The sequence below is a fragment of the Mastigoproctus giganteus genome, chromosome 11, assembly GCF_048544385.1.
Source record: "Mastigoproctus giganteus isolate SK-2022 chromosome 11, ASM4854438v1, whole genome shotgun sequence".
Classification (NCBI taxonomy): domain Eukaryota; kingdom Metazoa; phylum Arthropoda; class Arachnida; order Uropygi; family Thelyphonidae; genus Mastigoproctus; species Mastigoproctus giganteus.
In genome coordinates this window covers 86825703-86850006 of record NC_143585.1, presented here as the reverse complement: position 1 = coordinate 86850006, position 24304 = coordinate 86825703, and the positions used below count along the sequence as shown (strand labels likewise).

The following is a 24304-nucleotide window of genomic DNA, read 5'->3' as shown; positions in this document are numbered from 1 at the left end:
AGATTTCTTGTAATCTGCCTTTGCCTTCCTAACCTCCTTTGTGACTTGGTTACAGACCAACTTATATTTGTCAGACGCTTCTGTGTAACCTGTTATTTTATTAGATTAGCATTAGCAGAGGCATACGATGCAAGAAAGCAAGATATGCAGCTTCAGCCAAAAAAAACACTCAGATTTCACCCCTCCATTCATTCCAAATACCTGTCCAGCTCAGCCTTAAATTTATTTAGGCTACCAACTTGCAAACAAATGATGGCGATCTGTTCCAGCATTCAACTACCCACTGGCTAAAGGCAAACTTCTGCACATCTATCCTACAACTGTCTTTCCTGAATTTGAATTTATGCTCTCTCAGGTGATTATTATGTTTAAGAGGAAGAATCCCATCAGCACTGAGCATGCTGAAACCATTCAAGCCTTTATACACCTAAATAAGATCACCTCGCAGGTGCCTAGTCTCCAAGCACTGTAATCTCCAAAACTTAAGCCTTTCTTCGTAAGAGCAACCGCCTTGTTCCATTCACTAATCTTGTTGCCCTTCTCTATACTCATTCCAACAGCTCTACATCCTTCTTAAAATGAGGCCTCCAGACCTGTATACAGTACTCAAGGTATGGCCTGACCATTGCCTTATACAAGGGAATAATCACCTCCTTATCCATGCTAGAAAAATTCCTGTATATCATTGCCAAGACACCATGAGCTGTGAGAAGTCTCTGGCAAAGAATGCCAAGAAAATCAGAAAAGACGTTTTTACTTATACCAACAGTAGAAGGAAGGGCTGTATCACATTGGTCCACTTGATGGTTTTACTGTTGATGATTCTGTTCAATTTGCTGAAAAGGTGAATAGGTATTTTTTATAGGTAGAAAAGACTTCTTTATTTATACCAACAGTAGAAGGAAGGGCTGTATCACATTGGTCCACTTGATGGTTTTACTGTCGATGATTCTGTTCAATTTGCTGAGAGGGTGAATAGGTATACAAGAGTAATGTGCCTCTGCATTCATACATGAAGAATTCTTTAGGGAAGGGGGGGATGCCAGAAGATTTTCAGACCTAAACAGGGAGTTAAATGAATATGTGATAACAGAGGTGAAAGTGGAAGAGAAATTGTTGAAGTTAAACAAAAAAGGAACCTATGGTGCATGGGATCTATCCAGTTATATTAAGCGAGGCAGCAAGGGAAGTAAGCAAACCAATAACCATAATTATGAAATGACCCTGCAGACTGGAGATGTGCGAATGTATCCCCAATTCACAAAGCGGTATCAGAGGGTGACACGCATAATTATAGATCTGTCAGTTTACCTTCTATTTCAGGGAAATTAATGAACACTGGTTAAAGAATTAATGCAGTATCATCCAGATAGGGCTGAAGATATACTTCAGACACAGCATGGGCTTGTTAAGGGAAAATCTTGTCTGACCAATTTTGATATCGTATACTTGGATTTCAGGAAAGCTTATGATACTGTTGCACATAAAAGACTGCTATACAAATTGGAGCAGTGTGGCATTAAGGGCAAGTTGCTGCTGTGGATAAAGGGATGGTTGAGTGAGAGAAGACAGTGATTATCAATGGACACTGCTCTTCGTGGAGCAGTGTTATTAGTGGAGTTCCACAGGGTTTGATGCTGGGCCCATTGCTGTTTTATGTATTGATTAATGATATTGATGAAGGTATATTACATTTAATGTCTAACTTTGCAGCTGATACAGAAGTTTGCAGGTTGGTCAATGGCAGCAATGAAGGTATACTGCTGCAACAAGATCTAGAAAAATTAGGTGGATGGGCAGAGAAATGGCTGTCAAAGTTTAATATTGACAAATGTAAGATACTGCATATGAGTAGTGGTAATACAAGAGTAATGTACCAGCTGTGTGGTGCTACACTCAGGGTAGTGGGAAATGAAAAGGACCTGGTGGTGATTGTTGTTCAGTCTGATATGAAGTTCTCTGAGCAGTGCAGACAGGCCGCCAGCACAGTTCATGAGGTTTTGTAAATGATTTAGAGGAATTTGGCTAGCAGGGATAAGGAGGTGATTATCCCATTATGTAAGGCAGTGGTTGTCAACCTGGTCTCTTCCGCCCACTAGTGGGCGATTCAAGCTTTCATGGTGGGCAGTGGGGGTTTTTGTCCGTTGTTACAAATTTTGTTCTTCCTCCATATATTGAATACATTGCTAACAACTTCGCAAGTTTGACTTTTTAAAATATGCTTTTGCAATTTACTTTTGAATTCCATCTCTAAACTTTGAATATAGATAATAATTCACCAAACACTTCTCGAAATATACTCGTGGATGAGGGAGCAACGAATGAACTCCGTAGCCGAAGGCATGTGTTTAGTCCGCATAAAAAGGGCGGGGCTTACCACCAGCCATCACTCAGTCTTCGAGCTGTACCTCTTTCATGGTGGGGGCAGTACGTTGTTAGATTTGTGAGAGTAAGCACGTGTCCATGGCTTGGAATGAGTTGATAAATTGTGCAACAAATTGTGAACCCATGTCTCAAAAAAAGAAATACGCTCATGGCTATTTACCAGAGTATCTTAAGATGGGTTTCATCGAATCTGTTACAAATAAACAGCTTTGAATGTGTTTACTGTGCCACAAGACGCAATGAAGCCAAGTTGATTGCGAGAACATCTTGCTACAAAGCATTCAAAAGATAAAGATATGCCCATTGAATATTTTCAAGAAATGTATAAAATATTTCAAAATCGTTCAACAGTAACTGCATCATTTACATCTAAGAAACAACATGCAAAGAACGAAGATGGATTAATTGCAGCTTATTGTATATCACAATTAATTGCAAAAAGTGTAAAAGCCATAATATTGGAGAAACTTTGATAATACCCTCTATCAAAGAATTTATCTCAACAGTAATGCATCAGGATATACCTGAAGTTTTAAAAACATTGCCCTTAGCACAGTAAAGCGACGCATTGACGAAATGGCAGTTAATGTTGAAAATAAACTTATAGATATTCTCCAAAACTCTTCATTTTCCATACGGTTGGACAAGTCTACCATTGCAGATAATAATGCTCTGTTGATGACATATGTACAGTATCTTGATGAAAACAATACATTGCAAGAAGAAATGCTATTCACTGTAAATCTTATTACAGATAGAAAAGGATTATCAATATTTAATGCTGTGAAATCATACTTTGCAAAAATGATATACCCTTGAACAATATTGTTGCATGCGCTACTGATGGAACACCATCAATGATAGGTCGCTATCGTGGATTTGTTGCTCATTTGAAGGAAGAAGTGCCAAATGTTTTGTATATTCATTGTGTGGTGCACAGACAACATTTTGTAGGAAAACATTTAAGTACAAGTCTCCATTCATCATTAAGTATAATAATTAGAGCTGTAAATAAGATCAAATCTAATGCCAAAGATGATAGAATGTTTCAACAGCTGTGCCAGGACAATAATGGGCAATTTATTAGGTTACTTTTACACCCAGAAGTTCGATGGCTCTCAAAGGGTACATGCTTGTCTTGTTTTGTAGCATTATATGATAGTGTCATACAGTTTTTTGAAAGTAATAATGAGGCTGGTCTCTGTCAACAATTAAAAACAGTAAAGAATGATGCCTTTTATTTGGCAGACATTTTCAAGATATTTAATGAAATTAATTTGCAGCTTCAAGGAGCCAATATAACTCTTATCAGTTGCAAAAATATTGTGTCATTATTTATCGAAAAACTTGATCTTCTCCGTCATAATCTTTTTAAGAGAGAATTTCATCAGTTTCCCGAATTGTCATCTATAAAAGATGATGTAACTCCAGAGGAGATTGAAAGGTTCAGTAGCCACCTCAACAAACTTAAATTGGATATAAGGAAAAAATTATTTAAAGATATTTAGAACTTGAAGGTGTATGACTAGGTGATAAATACTTTTACTGCAAATTTTGCTGAGGTTGATATAACTTGCCAAGAAGAACTATTAGAACTTAAATAAGATGAAGAGAGCAAATATAATTTCGATAGTGGAGGATACCAAAAACTCTGGCAAAAAAAAAAAAAATGCCTGCGTTATATCCAAATATGTGGAAAATGATATTTAATTTATTGATACCTTTTCCTACCTCATATCTTATAGAAACAGGCTTTAGTGCTGTTAATCATATTATCACCAAACAGAGAAACCATCTGAATATCACCAAAAGAGGAGATCTTCGTTTGTTCCTTACGAAAATCGAACTAGATATCAAATATTTAGTCTCGCAGCATCAGCCTCAAGGATCTCATTAATCATTAATTGAAGGTAATTTCAATAAACTTTATTGTTTTCACATTTAACTTTCTTTTTCTTCAATTTAAGCACCTCCCGCATTAGTAGGCGCTGTATCGATGGAGATGCAGAAATTCGTTAAATTTAAATTATCTATGTATAAACATATAAAGTATAAATAAAAAGATAAATTTAAGTACATATTTTTTTACAAACCCTCCCCTTTAAAAATTACTTTGCACTTATGCTAAATTGAGTTACTGTGGCACCGGTGGGCAGTAAGGAAATTTTACCATCAACAAAGATACAAAAGTGGGCGGTAGGTATTAAAAGGTTGACGACCCCTGATATAAGGCAATGCTCAGGCCCTATCTTGAGTACTGCATACAGGTCTAGAGACTTCGTTTTAGGAAGGACATAGATTTGCTGGAATGGGTACAAAGAAGGGCAACGAGATTGGGGAGGGGGGTGTCAAAGTGATACTCTTACCAAGAAAGGCTTTATAGTTCTGTAAATTTCAGCAGCTGGAGACCAGGCACCTGTGAGGTGGTCTTAGGAGTTTAAGGCTTTGAATGGCTTGAGCAATCCCATCAATGCTGATGGGATTCTTCCTCTTGCTTAGACTGTGCACATGAGGGGGTATGAACTCAGATTGAGGAAGGATGGTTGAAGGATAAATGTGCAGAAGTTTGCCTTCAGCCAGTAGATCATTGATTGCTGGAACAAACTTCCATCTGTTGTGGAAGTGGTTAGTTTGAATAAATTCAAGGTAGGACTATGCAAGCTATTGAAGGAAATGGATAGATGAAATGGAAATGTGTTTTTTTTTTTTTTTTGTGCTGATTTGCTTGCTTTCTTGCATCATTTGCCACAAAAAATATGAATACTGAAACTAATTCTAATTCAGATTTTTTTTAATGATGAAGTGCACTGAGTTCCATGTAATACTAAAACTTTGGTTTTTTTCATAAAGAGAAACTACAGCGATTCCGCTATCTAGCAACAAAATTCTGAAATTGACTTGCTGTCTATGTTTCTGGATTCATACTGATTCCCATCTTCAAGTTACTAAGTGGATGCCACTCCAGTCCTATCAGTGTACTATGGTATTCTAAAAAATTTGAATGTTGCATGACTTAATATATTTATTTAAGAAAAAGAAAAAGGGGTGAACATTAAAATCTTTTTTTTTTTTTTTTTAATTGCTTGTCCTTCACTAGAAATCTATCTGTGAATGAAAGGGAGAAATTTCTAAAATTAAAGGATTTATGTACTGTGAGAATATGATTATAATTTTATAATGTAATCGGCTTTAATTAGACAAACTGAAAATAACTTGTCACTTCTAAAAGTTATAAAACTAATTAGAAACACATCTGAGATATATGAAAAACATAAAAAGTACTCAGAAGTACTATTTGCGTATTTTCACAGAAAGACTTACTGCACGCACTCACACCCCTTTCACCCCCCCCATGCAGATACTTTCACTTTCTAAAGGAAATTGTAAAATATAATTGTGTGTGTGATTTTTTTTATATGAAATTGTTTTCAGATTTATTTAATGCTGAATGATAAAAATCTGTTTCTATTGTACAGTTCCCCTCAACCTATACCAAGAACAGACAACATGCATTGGATTATACATTGCACAGGTAAGTTCTTTCCAGTGGATATAGTATTTCTGAGGTTTACCTTTATATGTTCTTTTTTTTATGATAGACATGCTTTGATATAATATTTTTCTAACTATGTGATTTGATGTTGTGAGAGAAATACAAGTGGCAACTTGAATTGCACTATTAATTGGCTGCTTAAGGAAAGAATGTTATTCAGAAATAGTGCAAAAAAGATTACTGTGTGAGAGCAACAATCAAAATGAGCTTTTGATTGTTGATATTTAATTATCCAGTACCAATACATTGGTTGATAATAATGCTCTTTCTGAACAATAAGGCAGATAGCAGTTTATTCAATTTCTTACAGTGAAAGGCATCTCTCCTGAAGAAATCATTAGCATATGAAAAAGGTGTGGGTTGGCAACTGTACAACATGCCCACAGGTATGATTTTTTTTTTTTTTTTTTTTTTGTTATCATAATGAATGGGCAAATAATTGGACTGAAGGATGTGATGGGCATCGCGTTTTTGGAAGACTGAAAAATTATCTGGCAGGGCATCGATAACATACAGACAGTGAAGTAAACGAAGCCATCAAACTAATGTTTCCAACAGTAGCCGAAATAATTTTATAAACATTGTATAAAAATTACCCAGTGTTCAAATGGTCTTATGTGCCTAAATTGTTGTGGAGATTTTTTTTTGAAAAATAAAGATTGATGTGGACAGGGATTTACTATGAGGTTCATTAAGTTATAAAATTAGGTTTTCAAATTCATTTCTTATAAAGTACACAAAATACAAAGGTGACACTTGCCTCACTTTTCAACGTAGTCTCTTAGAAGCTACACACATTTTTCACACCTGTTCTTCCAAGCTGTGAAGGCCACAGCAAAGCTTTCTTTGGTGGTATATTCAGTCAATTTCATTAGTTGATAATCCAGGGGGAACAGCTTTAGACTGGATTGTAGGATGTTTTCTTTTAGTCAGTGAGTTGTTAATTACTGGAACAAGCTGCCTCCACAGGTAGGTTGAGGCCAACAATTTTAAAAAGTTTAATGTTCAACTGGATAGTTACTGATGTGAAGAGAGAAGTGCATATCTACTTTTTTTTTTTTTTTTTTTGCCAGTGTACTTTCCATGCCTGCTAATACTAAGTCGGCCAAATGGCACTGAAGAGACAACCAGTTAGGACATTAGAAAACTTCAAATACCTTGAGACTGAAGTTGCAACCCTAGACAAGTTAGGTCACATCCTGAATAGTTCCAGCCTGAGAAGTTTGGAAATTGAAAAAGAATTGAAGCATCTTGAAACAGCTATCTTTTGTGTATATATATATATATATATATATATATATATATATATATATATATATATATATATGTGGAAGATCTAGTTTTATGTCAAAAACTCACCAGACAAATCATTTTTATGCGAGATCTTTCCTGAAAAAGTTGCACAAAAACAGTGTATCTAAATTTATAGTTTATAAGGTAATTCGAAAATTGTAGATCTCTTAAAGTACCATTTATCACTGACACAATATAATAGCGTAGCTTAATTTAATTTATTATGATACTCACCTTTTTATAATCTGCATTGATGTTGGAATAAATTGGACGATAATTTTAAATTTAAGTTGGCATGAATAAGTTAGGATTTAAAAACAGAATTAAAATGTGCGCAAGGAAGTAGAAGTGCACGTCTTCGTCCTTGGTTGTCAATGTTGAAATTTGAAACGATTTTAGTTATACGGTTGGAATCAGAAGGCCAATAGCCATAACAAGTGGCTTTCGTTTTACACGTCTTCAGTTGGCAATGGTAGGATGAGAGTAAACGCATGTATTTAAGAAGACTAAGTTCCCATGATGCTCCTGGATACGTGTGGGAATCTCAGATGCATGAGATTCCAGACCGGTGCTATGTTATAGGGTAGTTTGGAATTTAATACTTGAAGAGTGGAATGGCGGCGAAACCATTCTATAACTAGGGCTTCATATTGGAAAATTTTAAAGCTGGATTTTAATTTGATAATAGGAATGGCTGAATCTACTAAGGGGGTGTGGTTGTGGGATTGAACATGTGTTGCTAATTCAGTATTGGACTGTCCCATCCTAAAGCTATTGTAATGGTAGTACGCACATGTGTTTGATGTTTTGGTAGAACCATATTTTGCGGTGGTGCTACCAATTTAGCAAGCGTTACAGTTTATCTTGACGTTTTATTAAGTAGATGATATTATTCATGTCACTAATGTTGTAATTTTGTGTCTCTTTATATGAGTTGAATAATGAACCTAGTTTATTGTAAGATGAGAATGTAAGGGTGATATCAGTACTTTTGAATAAATGGCGAAATTGGTTGGCAGAATTACAATGGTAAGGGAGGATAATACGTGGATTATTATTGGGCATGCGTTTGGATGGTTGTTGATATTATTTTGGACTGTGATAATAGTTTGTTTGATTAATTGAATAGGATATTTCCTAGATATGAATTTACTTGTAAGATATTGTAGTTCATTATTAAGGTCATAATGTGTGGAACTGTATTTTATAGCATTGTAAATTTGATTATAAATGACTGCTTTTTTTGTATTGAGAGGGTGATGTGATTCAAAGTGTAAGTATTTGCCCGTGTGAGTATTTTTTCTGAAAATTCTTGTTCCTAGTTTTGTATCGCTTCTGTATATAGTGAGGTTTAGGAAATAATTTGTCCCTTTTCTTCCAATTCCAGGGTATATTTTAATCTATTATGCATGGAATTAAATGTAATGAAAAGATCATTTATTGTGGATTTGTGCCCTATTAAGAGGATATCGTCAGCGTATCATATAAATAATTTAATATCTGGGGGGGGTGTGGCTGTAAAATATGATTTTCTATGGAGGCTAGGTAAATTTCAGATAGGGGGCTGAGATCTCTAATCCCATAGGTAGGCCATAGGTTTGCTCGTAAATCTGATTAAGAAATCGGAAGTATCTAGCATCTAATAGAAAGGTTGTGAGCTCCAGAATGCTATTAATTGAAAGGGAAGTGTGCTAAGGTTTTGCGCTAAACTTGGATAAGGTTTTGTCGTCTGTTAAGAAATTAGCATTAGCATTTTAGCATTAGTAGAGGCATTTGATGCAAGAAAGCAAGCTTATGCAGCATCAGCCAAAAAAAAAAAAAAATAAATAAAGTAAAATAAATAAATAAAAAATAACCACTTCCACTTCCACCCCTCTGTTCGTTCGAAATACCTGTCCAGCTGAGCCTTAAACTTATTTAGGCTATCAACTTCCACGACAAGGGATGGAAGTCTGTTCCACCTACCAACCACCCGCTGGCTAAAGGCAAATTTCCGCACATCTATCCTACATCTGTCTTTCCTCAATTTGAATTTATGCCCTCTCAGGTGATTATTCTGAGCAAGAGGAAGAATCCCATCAGCATTGAGCATGCTCAAACCATTCAAGGCTTTGTACACCTCTATCAGATCACCCCGCTGGTGCCTAGTCTCCAGACACTGTAATTCGCAAAACTTAAGCCTTTCTTCGTAAGAGCACCCCCTTTGTTCCATTCACTAATCTTGTTGCCCTTCTCTGTACTCGTTCCAGCAGCTCTACATCCTTCTTGAAATGAGGCCTCCAGGCCTGTATACAGTACTCTAGGTGTGGCCTGACCATTGCCTTATACAAGGGAATAATCACCTCCTTATCCCTGCTAGAAAAATTCCTATATATCATTGACAATACACCAGTGCAGATGGGCTGCAAGCTACTATTGCAGCCCATCTGCACTGCTCAGAGAACTTCATATCTGCCTGCACAAACCACCCCCAGGTCCCTGTCATTCTCTACCACTGTCAGTGTAGTACCACAGAGTTGATACGTTGCTCTGGGGTTGCTGTTTCCCATATGTAGTACTTTACATTTGTCAATGTTAAATTTCATTTGCCACCTCTCAGCCAATCTGCTCAACCTTTCCAGATCCTGTTGCAGCAGCATAGTGTCAGTAGTGTCCTTGACAACCCTGCCAACCTTTGTATCGTCTGCAAACTTGGACATTAAGCTTGATATACCATCATCAATATCATTTATAAATACAGAAAACAATAAAGGACCAAATACTGAACCCTGAGGGACTCCACTAATAACATTAGTCCACGATGAGCAGTGTCCATTGATTACCACTCTCTGTCTTCTCCCCCTCAACCGGGGCCGCCTCCGTAGCCAGGTGGGAAGGAGCAGCAGTGCGTAGCACACGCTTCTTGATTAGACCGGGGTTCGAGCCCGTCACCACCAAATACGGAGGATGCGGAAAGGTCAGGGAATGACCACCTCATATCCCGGAGCAATATGGTCTTAGTTGCTAATGCTCCTAAAAAAAAAAAAAAACAAAACCAAAACCCCCTCAACCACTCCTTTATCCATAGCAGCAATTTGCTGCCAATGCCACACTGCTCCAATTTGTGCAGCAGTCTTCCATGTGCAACAGTATCAAAAGCCTTTCTAAGATCCAAGTATATAATATCAAAGTTATTCCCTGCATCCAGTTCTTTTGTGACTGCATCATAGCATCCAATCAAATTGGTCAGGCAAGACTTCCCCTTAACAAAACCATGCTGTGTCCGAGCTATAACTGAAGTCTTGTCTAGATGATTCTGCAGTGCTTCTTTAACCAGTGCCTCCATTAATTTTCCGGGAACAGAAGTTAAACTCACAGGTCTATAATTACTTGTCAGCCTTTGATCCTCCCTTGTGAATTGGGGTCACATTTGCACATCTCCAGTCCATGGGTACCTCCCCTGAGTCCAAGGAAGCTCTCATAATTATGGCTAAGGGTTTGCTTACTTCCTTTGCTGCCTCCTTTAATATAACTGGATAGATCCCATCCACCCCAGGTGCCTTTCTTGTGTTTATCTTCAACAATTTTTCCTCCACTTTACTCTCAGTTATTACAAGATTCTCTAGCTTACTGCTAGAGTTGAATACACCTCTGGCATTCCCCTCGCTGAATAACTCCTCATGTGTGAATGTCGATGCAAAATATTCATTTAGTTTGTTAGCTACCTGAGCAGGGTCATCAACAGTTGACCCATTGATATATCAAGTGGACCAATCTGATTCATCCCCTTCCTTCTAGAGTTTACATAAGTAAAGAACTCTTTGCTGTTTTTCTTCGCATCCCTTGCCAAGGATCTCTCGTAATCTGCCTTCGCCTGCCTAACCTCCTTTGTAACTTGGTTACAGATCAACTTGTATCTATCATAGGCTTCTGTGTCACGTGTTAATTACTTAAGTTTTGTAATGTTGACGGGCAAATGTACATTAGTGTACAATGAGACTACATCAAAAGATGCTAGGATGTCATCATTGATTATTGTGATAGAATTTATTTTTTAAAAAGGGAAGTATTGTTTACTTTAAATTTCGAAAATCTGGTGAGGGGGGGGATAATTTTCAGGAAGGAAGATAAATTAGTGAAAGCTGATTTGCTGAAGGATATTATGGGTTTTAGTGGGTGATTGGGTTTATGGAGTTTGGTAATACCAAACATATGCAGTAGAATATTGTTTCGGATACCAATCTGTTGAAGGGTGTATAAATTAATTTCATTGTTGGATCTTAATTTCCTTAAAATAATGTCAAGCTTATTTTTATGTTTGGAAATAGTATATGTGTTATCCAGTTTGTATGTATCTAAATGAGAGAGTATAGATTCCATTTTTTATATATATGTGCTTTTGTTTATAATTACTATGGAATCACTTTTGTCAGCTTTCTGGACTATAATATTTGGATTGTGACGTATTTTTTGTAAGTTCATTAACTGTTTTTTGTTTATATTGGGTTGGGGTTTGAATCTGGAGTTAAGAATTGAATTACTTTTGTGTATAATTCACCATTTATCTGGATGGTTATCTAATTTGGTTTGTAGTTCTATTATACATTCTTTGTAGGGATATTTATTATCTTTAATAGCAAAGTTAAAACCATAATCGAGGCTAGCAAGTTCAGTGGAAGAAAAAGGGTACGAAGAAATGTTTATAGTGGAAGATTTTGTGGCGGTGTGAGGTTTCTGTGTAAGGATCTCCCATTTTCTGTTGTGACTGAGTTCGATGTCGTTGATGGCAGCTGCTATACATTTTCATTATATGTCGTAAGGTCCACCCAAGATTGCGGTGCCATATTTCTTTTTAGGCTGAATCTTAATCGGTGTATTTGGGATAGTAGGTTATATTTTTTATTGTATCTCTTCTGTAATTCTTTTTGTACAATTTTAATACAGGTTTGATGGATAATATATGGATATTTTTTACATGTGTTTCTAGGGAATATGCGGGCAAATTTCGGGATAATATTATGAAAGAGGCATTTTTTTAAAAAAGAAATATGAATTTTATTGGAAAAATATTTAATTAAAATTTTTGATAGTTGTGTTTCGGGATTTGACATGTTCAGGGGCATCAAGGAACGTAGGTTAAAAGGCGGAGCAGATGAAGGTGCGTTTAAAATAGGGCACAAATCCACAATAAATGATCTTTTCATTAAATTTAATTCCATGCATAATAGATTAAAATATACCCTGGAATTGGAAGAAAAGGGACAAATTAATTCCTAAACCTCACTATAAACAGAAGCGATACAAAACTAGGAAGAAGAATTTTCAGAAAAAATACTCACAAGGGCAAATACTTACACTTTGAATCACATCACCCCCTCAATACAAAAAAAAGCAGTCCTTTATAATCAAATTTACAATGCTATAAAATACAGTTCTGCACCTTAATAATGAACTACAATATCTTACAAGTAAATTCATATCTAGGAAATATCCTATTCAATTAATCAAACAAACTACTATCACAGTCCAAAATAACATCAACAACCCACCCAAACGCATGCCCAATAATAATCCACGTATTATCCTCCCTTACCATAGTAATTTTGCCAACCAATTCTGCCGTTTATTCAAAAGTACTGATATCACCCTTACATTCTCATCTTACAATAAACTAGGTTCATTATTCAACTCATATAAAGATACACAAAATTACAACATTAGTGACATGAATAATATCATCTACAGGTGACCCCCGCTTAACACTGATAATTCGTTCCTGAAAAACAGAGCTATTTGTGAGTTGCGGTCGGTGCCATAGGATATTTCCTAATCAATAATAAACAGTGGTGAAAAGATGCACAAATGTCGGTCAAAATATTTAATATTCAAATATTTGTACATATAAAATATTCTGCATTACATACATATATATAATTACGTTTTAACTACTTACGTATCAAAATTAAACTTAAAATTCCAATCAAAATAATGAATTTTATTGATTTTAATTGATTTAATTTAATTGGTGAATTTAATCATGAAAAATGTGTGGATTTTGGGTTGAACTTTGGCTCTCTTCCAAATAAACTAAAAGGGGTATTAATTTTAAATCCCTCGCAGCGTTACCACCAAACAATAGTCAACCGGTCCTTCGCTGCTTTGAAACCTGGCATGTTTTTCTTCTTTCAATATGAAACTTCTTTTAGACATTCGTTTCCACAAAAGTCCTGCTTCAACTATGTTAAAAACTTGTTGAGAAGTATAACACATAATACCCCTCTTCAATAATTTTAACAAGTTTTTTTTTAAAGTTTCGGCTCCTTCATCTGCACTTACAGCTTCTCCCTGGATTTTAAATATATTCAACCAGCCCTTACTAGTTTTAAATGGTTCCACATTTTTTTTTTTAGGTGAGTTTTCTTCAGATCATCATATTGGCTAATCTCTCTCTCTCTCTCTCTCTTTTTTTTAATATTTAACTTAACTGAATTCTGCATTGGAATATTATCTTCAATAAAATTATAGTCTTTCCATTTCAATCCTAATAGCCAGCCTAATCCTAGTTGCTTGCAGTGGAACAGCTATCTTTCCCGCTCTTCTAAAATTAATTCTTTATTTTTTTATAATTGTTCTTACAGTTAAAGTTGCAAGTCTTAAATAATGGCACACATCCGCTTGTCGTTGATCGGAATCGATTCGCTTCAAAACATCTAATTTAATTTTCAAATTCAGTCTTTTTCTTACATTTATAGTCTTCGTACTGCGCCCAGACGTTGTTGCTCTTTCATTCCTATCGGTCATTATTAGCTCTTCGAAAATGTAACTGCGTTGGTTGCATTAATTACCATACAATGTTCGAGTAAACCGTCCATTATGCACGATGTCTAATACGATACTGAGTGATGACTACACTTCGGATAAATGCATATAACGCAAATATTTCAAGCAATATACTTGATCGTTTTTTTTTTTAATGTTGATCTCGGAAATACGTAACAAGTCACTGTACTGCAATTAAATTAGCGTGCGATAAAATTTCACCGAGCGTGGGAAAATTTCGCAAATCGGCGTTGGAAACATTTTAATACCGTTTCGGTATTCATTTTCAAGCTATCGATTCCATTAAATGAAACGATTTCATTAAATATACCAAAAATGCAATCTGTAAAAGAGTGTTATAGTGATCTGTGAGAGCGTTATAGTCAGATACAGGTTATAATATAAGAACAGTGTTATGGTGAATCAGCGTAAAGCGAACCGCGTTATAACGGGGGTCTGCTGTACTTAATAAAACGTCAAGATAACTGTAACGCTTGCTACATTGATAGCACCACCACAAAATACGGTTCTACCAAAACATCAAACACATGTGCGTACTACCACTACAATAGCTTTAGGACGGGACAGTCCAATACTGAATTAGCAACACATGTTCAATCCCACAACCACACCCCCTTAGTAGATTCAGCCATTCCTATTATCAAATTAAAATTCAGCTTTAAAATTTTCCAATAAAAAAAAAAGTGCAGCCATTAACAACCCACTGCAGGATGGAAGCCTCCTCAACAATTCATGCTGAGGGAAATGGACCGTAATCTGCCACACTGGTCCAGTGCGGGTTGGCAGATCGACCGTATTCAGCAGTCAGGGGCTTGAACCCTGGTCTGCTCAAAGAGCGTGTGCTACTGCACTCCCGCTCCCCACTCGGCTACGGAGGCCGGTTAAATTTTCCAATATGAAGCCCTAGTTATAGAATGGTTTCGCCGCCATTCCACTCTTCAAGTATTAAATTCCAAACTACCCTATAACATAGCACCGGTCTGGAATCTCATGCACCTGAGATTCCCACGTGTATCCAGGAGCATCATGGGATCTTAGTCTTCTTAAATACACGCGTTTTCTCTCATCCTACCATTGCCAACTGAAGACGTGTAAAACGAAAGCCACTTGTTATGGCTATTGGCCTTCTGTTTCCAACCGTATAACTAAAATCATTTCAAATTTCAACATTGACAACCAAGGACGAAGACGTGCACTTCTACTTCCTTGCGCACATTTTAATTCTGTTTTTAAATCCTAACTTATTCATGCTAACTTAAATTTAAAATTATCGTCCAATTTATTCCAACATCAATGCAGATTATAAAAAGGTGAGTATCATAATAAATTAAATTAAGCTACGCTATTATATTGTGTCAGTTTATGAGGTATTAATAAATTTATAGTGTATAAATTTATAATTTATATGAGGTGCATATTATGATTCAGTTTTGAATCAAAATACACACCTTTTTTTTTTTTTTTTGCTAAAAAATGTGTGGCTAATGTTAATTATATTTTGAAGAGCATTAAAATAATTACTTAAAATCATGTTATAATGCTGTTTATGTTAATTAAGGGCTGTATTGCATTTAAATTTTTTACTAACCAGAGAGGAGAAAGAAATGGTTATGGTTAGGGAAGCAATTCTGCCTCCTCGTGTAGTCATCTCCCACTTTACCCAAAAGACATGCAGTCTGTATTAGAACAACTAATCTTAATACAGGCTACATGTCTTGTCTGTACAACTTATGTATTTGCAGGCCAAATTGCCTGTAGTGCTGGTGGAAAAACCTAGAGTAACTCACAGTGGGAGCCCCACTCCTGCCTGAGATCAGCTAAACTGCGGCCGTGATTTGAAGAGACAAAAGAATTCACGAGGGGTAGGCAGTGATGTATCTGACCACTAAGCTCTCATAGAGAGAAGCATGATATAAATTTATATTTTATAAATTTATAAACCCACAAATAAACAACGTACCAATTACAATAACTGCTGTGAACAGTGGGCTGATCAACCTCCATATGTATTAACTTCCATATGACATGTATTGCACAAAAGATATGTCCTAAATAAAAAAATAAATAATAAATAAATCTTTTTATATCTGACTAAAAAGCACATTTGTCTTTTAAGGTCAGATTTATTATCTTTATATTATTACTATTAGAAAAACAATTGACAAGTCAACTCCCTCCTCACTCAATGTACAGCTTCCCCCCATATAATTCATGTTCAAGTCACCAACTATTTTTCTCTTTAGTATAAACTTTGTGTAATGCAAGCAGTAAATAATAATAATTATAAAAAAAGTCTCTTTTATTTCTGCAAGGGGCCCTGGGTGTCAAGCGTTTCCATGGCCAAGTAATTATTGTGCGTATATCGAGCATTTTTCTTCTCAGCGACTGAGTTTTCCTTTGTTTTCTCTTGCACTTATTAAAATTTTCTGTTAAGTAGCTCTAATTTCTTATAAGAAATAAGAGAGCCCAGAAGAAGGAAAGCACCTTTTTCTTTAATTTAGATAGACTTACTAACCATACTAACTCTATGCCTGGCCACAAAGCGGCACTGCTCCTGCCTCCCTGTGGCGGGGCTGGTAACCTGGGTGGTAAGGAGAAACCCCCAGGGCCAAAAGGAGCCATTATGGATAAAAATAATTATCCACCATTAGAGCCTTCGAGCTCCAGAACAGACACCTACATTAACCATGACTCCAATCACAACTTAGGAAATGATCATCCAAAGAGACAGAAAACTAATCAGATGGAGCAACCCTGCCCATCATTTTTAATTTCCACTCCCTGACTAGTCAGCCATTGAGAAAACTGTCTCCCTTCGTAATACAAAAACATCTAGAAGGTATTGCAGGATCTCCTAAATTCATCTAAGGGTGTCATCCAGTTGGGACCTTTTAAATGTCACAGAGGAAGAAATAATCCAAGAGCTGCAGGGACAAAATGTAATTCAAGCCAAACGTATAATGACTAAAAAAGATAATCAACTTATGCTGCCTACCAGAAACATTATTCTCATGTGCAATATGCCCAACTTACCCTCCTGTGTAAAAGCAGGTTATTTACTTTGCCGTATCCACCCGTACATTCCCAATCCTTTAAGATGTTATAAATGTCAAAAGTATGGCTACTCACAAACTGTATGCAGAGGAGTTCCTGTCTGCCCCAACTGTGGTTCCTCAGATCACATACAAAGTGACTGTAAGACTACAAAAATGATCTGTCCAAATTGCAAAGGTGATCATCCTGCCTATTCCAGAACTTGTGAAAAATGAAAAACTGAGAAAAAAATAGTGAAATACAAATTTGAGAACAAAGTCAGTTACCAAGAAGCGAGAAGACTAGTTGCACCTACTATGAACAAAAATATTTCCTATGCTAATGCAGTAAAAAAATACCAAACAGTCTCTACTCAAACTGATGTCACAGTTCCTACTAATAAATCAATTTCTGATTGGGCTAGAACTGTCCTCTCTGAGGAACAACCAAATGTACGTAAACAACAACCCAAACTCTCAGACCAAGCAAATAATACTCCTCTGACAATACCAGCGGAATCTCCTCCTCCAATGAGTGCTACCACACCATGTATTACAAATTCAAATATAATGAAAAATATTCAGGACACAACCATGGACACAGATGGCACATCTATACAGGAAGATCTAATTTTAGAAATCATGCCGAAGAAGAAGAAATGGACACTGGTCGGCCAGTTTTCCTAAAAAAAGATGAACAAAAATTGGAACATAGACCAATCATCTTCAAAAAGCAGTCAGATACAGCTCCAACAATTAAACACAAATAATGGCCTTCATTGTACAATGGAACTACAGAGGCTTTCATTGCAACCCAGATGATATCCATGATTTAATTAACCGATATTCTCCAGTTGCTCTTTGTCTTCAAGAAACTTACTTAACCTCGCAAATTTCTCCTTCAATAAAGAACTATTGCCTTTATCGAAGAGATCGCAATACAGCAAATGCTGCCCACGGTGGTTTAGCAATCCTAATAAATTCAAAGATCTCAACTAAGCATATCCCAATTCAAACTGAAATAGAAGCTGTTGCTGTTCGTATTACTCTCCATATTGCAATAACACTAGTCTCAATCTACTTACAGCCAAACCATACTTATTGTTTAAAAGAACTTAAAGACCTCTTCATACAGATACCTCCACCTCTCTGTATATTAGGGGACTTTAATGGGCACAACCAGTGGTGGGATTCAAATAATTTAACAACCAGTTCGCTGCCCTAATATGGCGCCTCCGTAGCCAGGTGGGAAGGAGCAGCAGTGTGTAGCACACGCTTCTTGATTAGACCGGGGTCCGAGCCCATCACCATCAAATATGGAGGATGCGGAAAGGTCAGGGAATGACCACCGCATTTTCCGGAGCAATATGGCCTTAGTTGCTAATGCTCCTAAAAAAAACAAAACAACAACAACAACAGCTGCCCTAATGACCATTATAAGTATAAAAAAACTATATACCAAAAGGTAGTTTATTATTCCATACAGTTAATACAGGCTACGTGTATCAACTGCATGGAATAATAAATTTATTGTTCTTATACTTAAATAAGAACAATAAAAGAGGTCCACAAAACTAGATTATGTTATAAGAAAGAATGTTAAAATATTAATGAAAAAATATTAAATAATACCTGACAAAAAACAATAAAACTGTTATATTTCTATAAATAATATATAATATAGTTATATAAACAATAAAACTGTTATATAATAAAACTAAATGATATTTCCATATTGCTTCTTGATTGGCATCCTCACTTGCAATTTTCTTTGCTTTTATCTGAGCATTATCAACTGAGTGATTTATTCTTAACCATCTTTTCACTGTAGGAGTAGGATCCCATTCCTTTAGAGGTAGGCCGATTAGGCTAATAATCAATGTGTTTGATATATTAGAAACAGTTAGGCAACTTCTCTTCTCTGAACATATTATGTTCATCTTTGAAAAACCCCTTTCCTTTCCACTTCTGCTGAACTTAACAGCAATTGTTCTGACAATATTTTTAGCTCTTTGAACACTTTCAGGAATTGCATAATTCTGGAAATTTTTTAAAACGTTTTCCACGAAATCTCGATAATCATTAATATCAATTTGGTAATTAAAAATGTTATTAAATACGAGCAATTGTTCTTCAGCTGCTTTCTATGGAACTAGTACTTCTTCAATATTCCAGTAATCTGGCTCCAAAAAATTGAGAAATTTTAATTTATTCCTATCTTGAAATTGGCTACAACTTGCTTTTAAATGTTCATAATCCATTAGTCTTTTTTTTTTCAAATTCGTTTCTATGTTTTCTAAAAGTCTTTCCTGAGGAAGCCCGACAAATCGATGATTTTCTACAAATTTTATATTTTTGAAGGTTTCTGAAGTAATTAATTCAACTTTTTTTCGTATGGATCCTTTTCCTTTCCAAGCATTTGAAATGCTTTAATAGATCTTATCACGAGTTTTTCAACCTTTATTATGTCTATATTTCTTGCTTGCAGTGCATTTGAAAGAAGAGAAATTTCGTTTAAAATATCAATCATCAATGCCAAATCAGTTATAAAATATATATTTTCAAGATGGGCAGCCATACCTAAGTACTTTGGAGTACTTAGGTATGGCTCCAATTTAGGTATGGGCAGCCATACCTAAATTGGAGCAGTGTGGCATTGGAGGCAAATTGCTGCTATGGATAAAGGGATGATTGAGTGGGAGAAGACAGAGAGTAGTAATCAATGGACACTGCTCATCTTGGACTAATGTTATTAGTGGAGTCCCTCAGGGTTCAATGTTGGGTCCATTATTGTTTTCTGTATTTATAAATGATATTGATGATGGTATATCAAGCTTAATGTCCAAGTTTGCAGACGATACAAAGGTTGGCAGGGTTGTTCAGGACACTACTGACGCTATGCTGCTGCAACAGGATCTGGAAAGGTTGAGCAGATGGGCTGAGAGGTGGCAAATGAAGTTTAACATTGACAAATGTAAAGTACTACATATGGGAAACAACAACCCCAGAGCAATGTATCAACTCTGTGGTACTACACTGACAGTGGTAGAGAATGAAAAGGCCCTGGGGGTAATTGTACAGGCAGATATGAAGTTCTCTGATCAGTGCAGACACGCTGCAAGGGTAGCTCATGGTGTCTTGTCAATGATATACAGGAATTTTTCTAGCAGGGATAAGGAGGTGATTATTCCCTTGTATAAGGCAATGGTCAGGCCACACCTTGAGTACTGTATACAGGTCTGGAGGCCTCATTTCAAGAAGGATGTAGAGCTGCTGGAATGAGTACAGAGAAGGGCAACAAGATTAGTGAATGGAACAAAGGGTTGCTCTTACGAAGAAAGGCTTAAGTTTTGCAAATTACAGTGTCTGGAGACTAGGCACCGGCGAGGTGATCTGATAGAGGTGTATAAAGCCTTGAATGGTTTGAGCATGCTCAACCCCCCCCCCCCTCCCATAGCCGGGTGGGCAGGAGCAGCAGTGCATAGCACACGCTTCTTGATTAGACCGGGGTTCGAGCCCTTCACCACCAAATACGGAGGATGTGGAAAGGTCAGGGAATGACCACCGCATATCTTGGAGTAATATGGCCTTTGTTACTTTTACTCCTAAAAACCAAACAGACAAACAAACATCACATCTCCTAAATGTGGCCAAAGGCACAATACCATTGTCAAATCCCCGGGCCAAAAGCATTATAATTATTGGTGGAATGAGGAATGCACAAAAGCAAAAAAAGCCTGAAATTTGTTTCAGCAATATCCAATCACAGCCAATTTGATAAATTATAAGAAATTAAAGGCAAAAGCATGTTTCATACAAAGACAAGCCAAAAAAGAACCCTGGACCCGTTTTGCATCAACAATTAACAGAAACACTGACAGCAAATTAATTTGGAAAAAAATTATACAGCTTTCCAACCATACCTTCTCCGGTCCTCTCCTGGAATGGGCGAGATTTATCTAGTCCCTCAGATATAGCTAATGCTTTGGGCAATACCTTTGCTGAAATCTCAGCTACATCAGCTTATACTACATCTTTCCAGAAAATTAAAAACAGTAGAGAACAGCATTCTATTAACTTCCAAACAGCCCTCATTCTACCCTATAACAAACCTCTACAATATTCTGAACTTTTGCATGCCATTAAAACAGCTCATAATGGTGCAACTGGACCAGATGGGATCTATTATGTCATGCTGCAACATCTTGATGACAAAGCTTTGCGCCTCCTCTTGGTCTTTTACAGCTGTATTTTTTAGAAAATGTTTATCCAGCTTCTTGGCACCACTCTATTGTTTTGGTGTTCCCGAAGCCTGGAAAAGATCCATCCAACCCACATAGCTATAGACCAATATCTCTGTCAAGTTGCCTCAGCAAAATCCTTGAAAAAATTGTCCACATTAGACTGGTCTGGATCATTGAGTCACAACATCTAATGAGCCATAGACAACATGGCTTTCGACAAAACAGGTCAGCTTAAATCTCATGATCAAGACTGAAATCGCCATTTGCAATGCCTTCGTTAAACACGAACATCTAGTAATAGTTTTTATAGATATAGAGAAGGCTTTTGAGACCACCTGGCAGCATGGCATACTTAGTGATCTTTATTCTCTCAGTCTATGGGGCAACCTTCCTATATTTGTTCAGAACTTTCTACACACTAGATTGTTTCAAGTAAGATAACCAAAATGACCTCTCTACAACTTTCATTCAGGAAGGTGTTCCTCAGGGATCAGTACTGAGTGCCACTCATTTTGCTCTTAGACTCGATTCCATCACTAAACAGCTTCCAAACACAGTTGAGACGTACCTTTATGCAGATGACCTTTCCATCTCCTGCCATCCCCAAAACATGAGATCTATTGAAAGGCAGCTTCAGATATCACTTAATAAAATACAACAATGGGCCAGCCTTAATGGCTGTCGACTCTCACAACAGAAAACAGTTGCTATCCATTTTTGTAGACAATGCAAACTTTATCTGGATCCTGAACTTCAAATTTCCAGTGTTTCCATCCAGTCACTACTAATATCAAATTTCTAGGATTAATCCTTGACAAAAAATTAAATTTCTTAGACCATATTAAAAATGTACGTACTTCCTGTTTAAAAAAGTTAAATATACTCAGAACTTTATCTGCCCTAACATGGGGTGCAGATCGCACCTCCCTGCTTTGGTTATACAGGGCATTAATCATATCCCGTCTCGGTTATGGTACTCCTGTCTATGATTCTGCCAGAGCAAGTGCTTTGCGTTGGCTTGATCCAGTTCAGCATAGTGCCTTGAGGATTGCACTTGGGGCTTTCAGAACATCACCAGCACATAGCCTCTACATCGACACTCATGAGGCCCCATTAACTCTACGTAGGAAAGCACTGCTACTGAAGTATGCTGTCAAAATGCAAAGTTGGGCCTCGCATCCAATTCAATCATACCGATTCAATCCACCTTTAGAAAACCTTTACAGAAATAAGCCTAGTATAGTAAAATCAGCTGGTCCTCGCCTTCTTGAACTGATGCAGGTTTGGAATGTTTCCATTCATTCTGTACAACAGGTAGTAACGATGTGCGCTCAACCACCATGGACTCGTACTCCTCTACCCACCTGTGACACTTATCTTTGCCAGTGTGGGGAGAATATTCTTCAAGCATCAAATGTGAAACAACTTCATGCAGTTCACGCTCAGAGATATTTTGATTTTTCCAATTTATACAGATGGCTCTAAATCTAACTCAAACATTGGAGCAGCAGCAGTGTTCCTAAATACTACTATTTCAGCATCCCTTCCACCTGAATTCAGTATCTTCTCAGCAGAATTATATGCAATTAAACTAGCCTTAGAAAATATCTGTTCTGACTGCTCATTAAAATTTGTTATTTATACTGATTCCCTCAGCTTAATTATGGCATTATGTAACTCCTCAGATAAAGTTTACCCTTTTCTAAATGAAATTAGAAGATTATTACTGCAGATTGAAGAGTGCCACCAACTGATTACCTTCTGCCGGATTCCAGCACATTCCGAAATTTCTGGTAATGAACTGGCCGATAAAGCTACAAAAAATCCAACTACCTTAGATTTAACAATATTCCTGTTCCAGTATCAGACTATCCACAAATCATTAATGGTGCATACCTAACAGAATGGACAGCACTCTGGCACTCTCAAACAAATAATAAACTTTTTCAATTTAAACAGGATCCTAAAATTTGGCGTTCCAGTGTCTGTACATCAAGACAAGAAGTAGTAGTCCTTTCAAGAACAAGAATAGGCCATACACATTTGACTCACCTTCATTTACTCACAGGAGATGATCCACCACAGTGTCCACATTTTTTTATCAATTTGACAATTTTAAACACATTCTCATTGAATGCCTATACTATAAATAAGACAGAAACACAACCCTGCTATCATTGGTTAACCTTCAGAAACCAATAACTCTAGAGAATGTCATTGGTGACAATGCAAATATTCCTGAATTTTTAATTTTCTGAAGAAAATTGGAGTTTTTAGTCATTTCTGATTTCAGCCTTTTCTGATGTTACAAGAATTTCTTCATATATTATTACAATAAATGAATAGGCTGAAACACCCACAACAACATTTCATTAGGCGCATTATAGCCAAAGTAGCTTATGCGCCGTCAAACACCCACAACAACATTTCAGCAAGGACTCAGATACTGTGGCCTCAATTTTTTTTAAAGAACTGATTTTCATTTGTTTTATTTGCTTTTCTTTGTAAAGTTATTTATAATTAATTGCATTTAAAGCAATCAAGCTACTCGTGACTGGCATTAAAAGCATCTCCATTCACTCTTTTGCCAAATTCTTGCATTACACTCATATGTAAACTCTTGTACCTTGTTCATAATTATCCTCATACTAATGGACACATGTTTTTGATTCATATGCTCAATCCAAATGCCAAAAGGCTTCCATTACGTTGCTTCTTGTTCTTGTTACTTTGGCAGCACCCATGGAGATAGCATTTTGTGCTGCCTAATGTATTTTATTTTTTTTTTTTCCAGTCTTGCCAGTTTCTGTCATGTCTCTTCCTCCTAATTTTAACAACTCTATGGTAATTTCATCTTCACCTGGGGCTTTTTGATTCTTCATTTTTTTTAAATGCATATTCTACCTCATCAGGAAGGATATTGGGTATGTCGTATGTGTTGCTAATTTATGATCCATATTCCCCACTGTTGGCATCAT

At 36.5% G+C, this 24304-nt stretch overlaps 1 protein-coding gene across 2 annotated transcripts in view; it reads left to right on the top strand.

The window, feature by feature from the left end:
* The window catches only part of 5PtaseI (inositol polyphosphate-5-phosphatase A), a 400034-nt gene that overhangs the window by 181029 nt on the left and 194701 nt on the right, over positions 1-24304 (top strand). For both annotated transcript variants that reach the window (XM_090385500.1, XM_090385499.1), the window contains exon 8: positions 5862-5917. In XM_090385500.1, the coding sequence (XP_090241626.1) occupies positions 5862-5917 (56 nt within the window). The remainder of the gene's footprint in view (positions 1-5861; positions 5918-24304) is intronic.